At 57.7% G+C, this 9278-nt stretch overlaps 1 protein-coding gene across 4 annotated transcripts in view; it reads right to left on the minus strand.

Moving 5' to 3' along the window:
• Window positions 1-8754, minus strand: part of SEZ6 (seizure related 6 homolog) — a 43033-nt gene extending 34279 nt beyond the window's left edge. For all 4 annotated transcript variants that reach the window (XM_032428779.1, XM_032428778.1, XM_032428777.1 and 1 more), the window contains exon 1: window positions 8536-8754. In XM_032428779.1, coding sequence (XP_032284670.1) covers window positions 8536-8590 — 55 coding nt within the window. In that variant the 5' untranslated portion in view covers window positions 8591-8754. The remainder of the gene's footprint in view (window positions 1-8535) is intronic.
• Window positions 8755-9278: the final 524 nt, after the last annotated feature.

Raw genomic sequence — 9278 nt, forward strand, 5'->3', positions numbered from 1 at the left:
CCCCTTTGCCTGGAGATGCCAGAGGCTTTTCTGTCCTCAAAAGAAGGCGACTTTCTTTCCCCCATTTTCTCTAACCAGCCAGAAAATAGGGCCTCATGATAGGAGGGGGCCTGCCAGCTGCTGGACCAGATGTTTCAAATCACTAACACATCCCCTTGCCAGATGTAAATGATGTCTAAGACAGTGTCCATCAGAGCAGCAAGCAAAGGTCAAAGGCTCTTAGAAACACCCTGAATCCAGCCTTCATCCCTCTGTAGTGCTAGTCTCACCTTTCTGGTCAGACCTGGACGAGCTGGTGCTCACTCCCCATCCCTGCCTCAATAGTCCAACACTGGGCTCCTCCACTGACAATCGAAAATCAGCCCCTCCTGGTGCTGGACAGCTCTGGCTACTGGAGGACCACCATCCCAAGTGGGGCTTTTGGTTTCCTTCCATCACCACCCCCTCTGATTTCCTTTGATCTTGATGCTGTTCAATGAAAGAGGTGGGACAGGCACCATGAACCCCTAAGAAAACTGAGGCACAGGAAAGTGACATGAATGCACAAGCTCACTCAGCCAGCAAGAGCCAGTACTGGGTTTAAATCCTGGGGGTCCCGGTATGCTGACGAGCATTCTTCTGTTCTTCCTTAGGGGATGCCCCCTCCTCCCTGAGGCACAAGTTGGCTCTTCACAGTGCCTGATAACCCCCCTCCCAGGCTCTGGGACTCCCTAGGCACCTGCTGGATTGATGGGACCCAGGCCAGACACTCAGCAGGTGGCTGCTTGGGGGACAAAGGAGCTGGTGCTCAGCTGCTGGGCTGGGAGGGAGGGAGGGAGAAGCTATGGGGGATGGGGTGGAGGGATCTGGTCTAGGAGTGGGGAGAGGCAGGGTCTGCTTCTGTGCCTTTAATAAGGAGCAAGCATGCAAAGGGGGGTAAAACAGCATGCAAATGAGCATCTGTGTGGAGGGGGTGCTTAGTGGTTCAGGCACTTTTCATAGGGGCTCTCCAGTTCTGTCCTTCCAGCCCAATGACCAGCTGGAAGGAGGGTCCTGAGGGTAGAGAGAGGAGCCCGTGGGGAGGGAAGGATGGGGAGACCAAAGAAGATGCTGAGGTTGATGCCAGGGTGTCAGGATTCTGGCTGGGACCCTGGAGACTGCAGGAGCTGGGGGAGGGGAGGGGGGCCTGGGGGGGAGGGAAGAGACCCCCTGCTTGCATTCTGCAGCATGGACACGACTTGTTGCCAGGAGGGGCCCTGCAACGGCTGTGTTTGGGGGTTGGGGGACACCAAGTCCCAGCAAAGATGGGAAGAGTTGTGATGGAGGGCACCATGATGGCCTGGCCCAGGGGTCCCAGAGACTTAATGGACCTTCAAAGACCCAAAAGGTGAGCCCTCTAGCCTCAGACAAGAAACTGACCCAAAGCAGTCCCTGGCTAGGAATCTCCTGTGCTTTTGAAGGCAAGTGGTTGGATCACGTAGGTGCTGTTTGACATCTCATTTGTATCTCATTTAATTAAAATCAGAGGGTCTAGGTCTAACTGGGAAGGGAGTCACAGCTGATCTTATTAAGAAGGCAGCTCCCCCTCCAAACTGGGTCCCTTCAGGGTGATAATTATGTTGTATTCCTACCAATCAAAGCACCTGATAGGGGTTGAATAGAGGTTCTTGAATGGAGAATAGATGGGTGGAAGAAGGATTGTCAGGCTGAGTTCCTAATGGGAGGTATTTAGCTTTTAGAGGATAGAGAGCCCTCTGGTTTGGATGATCAGGAAAAGAGAGGGTGGGAGAACTGAAGTAGGCAGAGGGACACAGGATGGCATTCCAGGAATGGAAAAATGGCTGAGCAAAAAGGTAGAGGTTGGCCCAAACAAGGCATGCGTGGGGTCTGGGGTTCACCCTAGCATCTTCACCCAGTCTCTCCATTGCCCCCCTTCCCATGACCAATCAGTTTCTTCTCATCTCCTGGCAGAGTCCCTTGTCACTCACTGCTGGGCTCAGCCAGGACCTCCCCCGCCCCCCCTTCCCGCCAGCCTGCCTGCCAGCAAGGCTGCGGACTCTGCAGCTGGAGACCCGGGTTGTTGTTGGAGAAGCGGCAGGTTTGTTTGCTCCAGAGCCCGCCGAGAAATCTCAACAATCAATGGCCAACAACACTGCTGGCGGCTGCGGCATCGATCTCCCCTCTCCGGGCTGGCAGCTGGGTGGCAGGTAGGCAGGTGGAGGGAAGCTGGGGCAGGCTTGGCACCTGGCCCTGTCTAGGAGCTGAGCTGAGCTTCGGGCAAGTTTGGGCTTTCCTGCCTGGCGGGGGGTGGGGGGGGCTGAAGGGGTAGGCTGGGGTAGCCCAGAGGCCAAGACAGGATTGACTGGTCTTCTCATTCACCGAGGCCCCCAAGACCAAGAGTCACTTGACTCCCAGCCTTGTGCTCTGTCCTGGTCTCCAAGTGTCAGAAAGAATGTTTTATTTGTTGCCACTAAGAACTGAGCAAGGTAAAATGTCCCTAATCTACAGCAGCAAGGACTGAGGGCGGACATCAGAAAGCTAAGCCATTGTTATCAGAAATGTGCAAGAAGAAAGTTGGGCACCATTTACGGGTCTATGTGACAACATGGGCTTGAACTTGGCCTATAAAATGCAGGTAGTAACTTCTGTCTAGAGATGGTGTGAGGACTAAATGAGCTAAGGTATGGAAAGCGCTTAGTACAGTGCCTGGGACATAGTTGGTACCTAATAAATGTTCGCTAGTATTGTTGTTGTTGTTATTATGGTGATGGTGATGAGTGATAGTCGCCTGGGTTCCCATTGGCTTGTACTAAAGCTTTGCCTCTGGCTGGGGGAGTGGACACAGTGCTGTCTGCAGCCAGGTTTTGCAAAATAGGCGGGCACTTTGGAGTAGCCTGGCTATTTATTGGCTGTGAAGCCCAGGGTCAGTGACTTAATCCCTCTGAAACTCAGTTTTCCCATCTGTAACGAGGGGATAACTAGTCTCTCTCTTTCTCTCTCTCTTTTTTTTTTAAGAGATTTTATTTATTTATTTGACAGAGAGAGACACAGTGAGAGAAGGAACACAAGCAGGAGGAGTGGGAGAGGGAGAAGCAGGCTTCCCGCCGAGCAGGGAGCCCGATGTGGGGATGGATCCCAAGACCCCGGGATCATGACCTGAGCCGAAGGCAGACGCTTAACAGACTGAGCCACCCAGGCGCCCCTAGTCTCTTGTATTAAATAAAAAAAGCATGTGAAAACCTTGGCCTGAGGGTTCTGGACCAGGCCTCACACTTCAGTACATGTCTGTGGAATGAATGAGTGAATTGTGAATACAGGTACTCCAGGGACTGTTCTTTCAGGAGATGTGAAAGCTTTGTGGACATGAATTATTGTGATCTTGGATGACTCCCAGGCCCCCACTTTCCCATTCAAGGGCATGCTAGGCTCAGAGCTGCTCCTGAGGTTTCATGTTGGTTCCTCCGAACTTTGTGAGGATGTCTGAAGCTGAGATAGATGAGGGGGCTATGGTGAGAAGCCAGATGACATGGGGTTGCCCCTCCCTTACATCAGTCCTTAATTTCATACAGGGCACCTCTCTCAGCTGGCAGAGGTGGTAAGCAGGTGGTGTGGGAGGGAGGCAAGAAGACTGGGCTCCGGGCTTACCTCCACCACTGTCTACCTGTGCAACTCTCGTGAAGTTATTCAACGTGTATTTAATGCCTGTCATGTGCTAGGCTCTGTGCCACTGGGGACACCAGCGGCGTTAAGGGGTGGCAGGAGACAGGCTTTAGCTTTCTCAGAATGGCCATCAGCATCCCACCCTCAAGCCACCTCAGGCTGACGACGTGACAGCATGATTTGTGGAACGAAAAAACTAAGTCAAGGCTATAATTTACAGTGGAGATAATTGGCCAACTCTTAGGAAAAGGAAAAAATCCTAACATACAATCTATGTAAAAATAGTGTGCTTGCTACGCAAACTCAGCCTCAAGGCACAGGCTCAGCTGCCATGCACCGACCTCTCCTTTCTGACCCTGAACTTCTTCCAAATAGGAATTCTGGAACTGCCCCAAGAGAGAGGGGCTGAGCAAAACAGACTTGGTTGGCTCCTTTCTGAGTTCGGTCTTGCTCCTTGGAGAGAAGTGTCAAGCAGCCAGGCACTTGTGACCAACAAGACGGGTACCTTGATGAGAGAAAGCAGGGGATGGTGGGAGGCCGAGAGTCCCCTGACCCAGGCTGGAGGTCAGGTGAGGCTTCCCCTGAAGAACCATGGCTGAAGAATTGCAGGAAGTGCCAACCAAGGCAAGACCCAAAGCATGAGATGGAGTGAGACTGGCCCAGGAGGGGAAAAGAATTTCAGACAGAAGGAACGGTAAGAGCCCAGAAGCTATTGAGAACATGGATGGTTTGGTAGATTGATTGGCCTGGCTAGGTGAGTGGGCTTCCTGGACCTGGTGCTTCCTGCTGGAATTAGTCTGGAAGGGGCCTTGAAGACCCCGTGGTGCCTTTCTCTCACCTCCCAGCTGCTGACCATGGCTAGCAGCATTGTCTCCCCCACTCCCCAGACTCTCACATTTAGATCTTGGCTCTTTCTCCCTCAGAGCAGGCCAGGAAGCTGGGGACCCAGAAATCTGCATGACTTGACAAGCCCTTGGAGGTCCTGATGTGCTCCCAGGCTTGGCAACCATCAGCTTGGTGCAACTTTACATTGAACGCTTCAGAAAGTGGAGACTCCAAGAGGGCAGAGGCATGCCTTAGGCCACCTAGGGGGCCTGGGCTCTTAACCATCAGGGCTGAGAGTTTCCTTCAGTAAAGTAACCCCTACACATAGGCCTTTTTTCACATCTTTCTTGTTTGGGGGGTGGGGTACCCAGCTCTGACACTTCTGCCCAGGTGGGGGCGCAACATCCCTGAGCAGAGACCAGCCAGCACACCCACATGTGGCCCTGAATGGCTAGGAGGGATGGGGACAAGGAGGGTGGGGGCAGGCTGGACGGCTTGGACACCTACGTCTGGGTGGAGGGAGGGGCTAAGGAAGCCGACATTCAGAATTCCTCCCACCATTCAGGCAGCCAATGTGGGAGGGGCACGAAAGCTCTAATTAAGCCCAGTTTCTAATTAAGCCCAGCCCCTGTGTCGCCTCACTCCCCATTATTGTCCCCAAGGCATTTTAAGCTGCCACCCTGCTGAGGAGGCTGGGATGGGTGCCAAGCCCTGCCAAGCCTGATGAGCTTAGACCCATGAGGGCCAAGAAGCCAACCCAGACTTCCCTTCCAGTTCATGGCAGGCTCTGGGTCCTCTAGTCTCCTCAGAAGCCTAGGGGAGCCTCTTGTCTACCATGTCTACCTCTGGGGCTCTGAGTGAAATCTAGACTGCCTCCCATGGGGCCTTAGCCCCAGCAGCCACTTTTTGACCCCAAAGTGCCAGACTTCGGGGCAGAGAGCAGGACCTGGCTTGGGCATCGCCGCAGCCCCCAGACCCTGAAACGTACTGTTAGAATCCCACACCTCCCATAAGTCTGCAGGAAGCAGCAATTACCATTTTAGGTTAAGGCAGCGTGGTTTGTTAACGCTTTCTGCACTGGGATTCCTGGAGGCCAAGTCCTCCTCCTTCTCTCCTTCCTCCTCCCAGCCTTGCCTCCCAGACACCATTCCCTAGTTCTTGGCAGGGTGAGCAGCCCCTGCTTGTGGTCCCCTCCCTCCCTCTTCCCGCCACACACTCTTATCAGTGTTTAGAGACTGGAAGCATTGGGTCCGAGGTCACCTGGCCAGGGAGGTTGCCTCTGCCCCGGGAGACCCAAGCCCACCTCAGTCTGTACCACTTCCACCTTCACAATCTCCCCAGGCCACATTCACACACGCAGAGTTTAATTAACTTTATTGATATTCAGAAATTAGGAGAATGACTAAAGGTAATTGCTCATTAAAAATCATTAAACTGACACAGCAGGCCGCAGCACATGCCAGCCCTCCCGAACCGCTTTCCTGCCGCACTGTGGTAGGATTGCTGGGGCACCAGCCTCCGGTCGGGAGGATCACGGTGGCCCACAGCGCCCCTCAAGCCAGAGACCGATCTTCAGCACCCTCCCCCACCCTGCAACTGCGGGGCGGGGGGCCGGATAGGGGTTGAGCCAGGCCCAAGGTGATTTCACCCTTCCCCCCACTTTCAAGACCTCCGACATCTGGGGCCCTTCAGCCACTTCTGGGCCGCTGCTCCCAGGGGCATCTCATGGCCTGCCCAGAGCTGTGTCCCTCAGCCTATGTGTGAGCAAAGCTGGGGGTGAGGGCAGTCTCAAGGCCACAAGGCCTTGTGGTGTACCACCTGGGCTTCAAAGTCACAGCCCCAGGCCTTTACTGCTCGAGGCCTGCCTTCTCATGGCTGGAGCCCCCAGGAGCCCTAAGATGGCCAAATGCACTGCCTCTCGATGAAATAACTCAGTACCCCGACCACTAGGACCTCGAATCTCCACTGAGATGAGGGGCATGCCAGGGCTTGCCCTGGTTCAGGTCCTCTTTCCTCATGCCTGGCACTGCAGGGCTGCTTCCTCTTCTCCCTTGGGGAGTGAAAATAAAGGTCTTGCCCAGCAGGTGAACTCCTACCCCATATACCCCTTGGGCAGGTGGCCCCATGGGCATTGGGTAGGTCCAGGTGGGTCAGGGAGGGACCCTGGCTGGGGGCACATGGACTCTTGGCCACAGAGTGGACAGATTCCTCCCAACACTTACACCCACAGCCCCAGTGGGGATCCCCCAACTCTCAGCCACACCAGCCATCCTGGAGACCCGCAGACTCACTCCAGCCCTGCAGGGAGCTCTCCAACAGAGGCTGCGCGCACGCTGGTGGCCTTACCCACTCCTCACACCGGCTCACTGCTGAGCCCTCACCCAACATCCAGACCTCCTGACGTGCAGACATGCTTGGACCTGTTATTCCAGACACACTGGGCCCTGATTCACACATTCACACTCAGACCCACACACGAGGCTTCAGACACAGGCACTGAGCCCCAGGGGAGGTGTCCAGAGCAAGACGTGGCCAGACCCCAAGACAGGTCTGGGACTCCCAGGGACATCCTCGGATGGCTGGGCCAGGATGCAGGCTTCTCCCCTCCTCTCCCAGCCCGCAGCAGGGTGGGGTTTTGTGGACTCCTTGCCCCCCCACCCCCACCAACGTGAACATTAGGTTCTGAGTACTGGGCACCAAGGGAGGACTAGGCATCAAGGGAGGACCAGGCGTGGGCAGCCAGGGGGCGGGGCGAGGACACTGGGCCGCGTGCGACGGGAGCCGGAGGCTCAGAGAGCAGCTTCCGCGTCCCTGGGGACGCAGAGCGCAGAAAACTGCCGTCCAGGGGCCCAGCCTGGGCCCGGCCCCGCTCCCCTGACCTCCGACGTGGCCTGAAAAGATCGAACGAGGAGGTTAGAAACTCCCACCTTCTCCCCATCAGAAGCTACGAACCATATACTTTGAGGGACGGTGGGTCCCAATTCCAAGCAAGGTCCCGGCGAACCCACCAGCCGACCGGCTGCAGTGGAAGAAAGATCTGGGCGTCCGTAGCTTTGATGAATGCTTGTTTGAGCCTGGGCGGCAGGTCCCGTGGAGACTTGGAAACCTTCCTTCCCCGAGGCACAGAGCCCTCATCCTCTCCCCAGCACTCCCTTGCTGCTCACTTCATGGCCAAGCTTTCCTCGACCCCGGACCAATGAAGTTGGAGACCGGACTGTGAGCGGAGGACCAGGGGCAGCAGGGTGGGGTGCCGGTCCTCCTGCGATGAGTCTGCGGCCGTGGGGTGGGCGGGGGGCTGAGCAGGACGGCAGGCCCGGAGGGAGGAAGAGCTCTGGGAGCGTGCAAGGGGAAGAGTGCGAGGAAAGGACTTTGGGGAGGAAGGTGGTGCAGAGTCCCTACCCCAGGACCTCAGCCGCTGCGGCCCATCAGAGCGAGTAGCTGAATATGGGGCCCCGGGTCTCCCGAGTTTCTCCCTGGAATTGTACTCTAGGTTCCGACTCCCGCGTGGCAGCGCGAAGTGGAGGGAGGCGAACGACGTCCCAACCCCGGGTCGGGCCGCATCTGGCTCCGTCCCTCCGCAGTGAGGACGCGAGGGGCCCCGGTACCGGCAGCAAAGTCGAGCGAAGTTTGGCGGGCAGTAGGGGAGGCGGGACCGCCGGCGGCCAGCAGGACCATCCGGACTCACCGCCCCTTGCCCTCTCCCCCTTCCTGCACGCGCCCGGGCGCTGCTAGACGCCTGGAGTGTGGCGAGGTAGCGCGCGGGTGAGCGCGTGTGTGCGGGGAGGGGGTGGCGTGATGAATTGCAGCAGAGAAATCCCATTAGATCCGGGGAGATGATTAAAGGCGAGGTCTTGGCCGGGCGCGAATGGCGGGAGCCGCGGCAGCTTCCCGCCGGTTGGAGCCCGCGCCCCGCCCGGCTCGGCCGGCGCGGGGGCCAGCGCAGCCGGCGGAGCGCGGTGCTTGCGCTGGGCAGCCAGATGCGAGGAGCTGGGCGGCGGTACGGTCCTCTCTTCCCACCCCCGGGACCCCGCCCCCGCCCCCGTCCTGCCGCCGGACGCCGGGGTCCCTTACCGTGAGCCAGGAGCGCCAGCAGTGAGGGCAGGAGCAGCAGGGCTACCGAGCGCATGGTGCCGGTTGCGGCCGCGCCCCGGGTCGGAGCTACGGCGGGGAAGCGGGGGGCTCGGCGGGGCGTAGGCGCGGGGGCCAGAGCGGGGTCCTGCCGGGTAGAGGGAGCGGGGCCGCCGCCGCCGCCGCTGCCAGCGCCTGACAGAATCAGCACCACGGCCAGCGCCTGGCGTCGGCGCCGGGGAGCGCCGCGCGGGGCTGGGGGCGGGGGCGCGGGAGGAGCGGTTTACCGTAAAGTCTCAACCAAAGGCGCAGAAGACCCAGAGGCGGGAGCACAGGCTCCCGCGCCGCCGCCAGCTCTGGGGAAGAACTGCCCTGCTAATGTGGGCACAAGGCCCCCTCCCTTCCGCGCTGCCCACGCCCAGCCAAGCCTGCCACCCTCTCCCCTATTAGCAGCCTGCCAAGGAGGTGGGGTCCTCACCTGATTCTCCATGAGAGAGCAACCCCCTCCCCACCTCACTCCACCCCATCCTGGTACCTGAGGGCACAAAGAGTGACCTGGGAAGACATTCTTGAGTGAGGCAGCTGGCGAGGCCGGCGTGCCCTTGTGGCAGCTCCGTCTTGGGCTGATAATGAAGATGGCTTTTGAGCGTACAAAGGACAATAAATTATTACTTTGTGCTCAATAAATGCCGGGGCTCCAGGCAGCTGCATCAGCAGCAAACTGTGCTCACAGAAAAGCTTAATTA

The sequence above is a fragment of the Phoca vitulina genome, unplaced genomic scaffold (assembly GCF_004348235.1).
Source record: "Phoca vitulina isolate PV1807 unplaced genomic scaffold, GSC_HSeal_1.0 scaffold40, whole genome shotgun sequence".
Classification (NCBI taxonomy): Eukaryota; Metazoa; Chordata; class Mammalia; order Carnivora; family Phocidae; genus Phoca; species Phoca vitulina.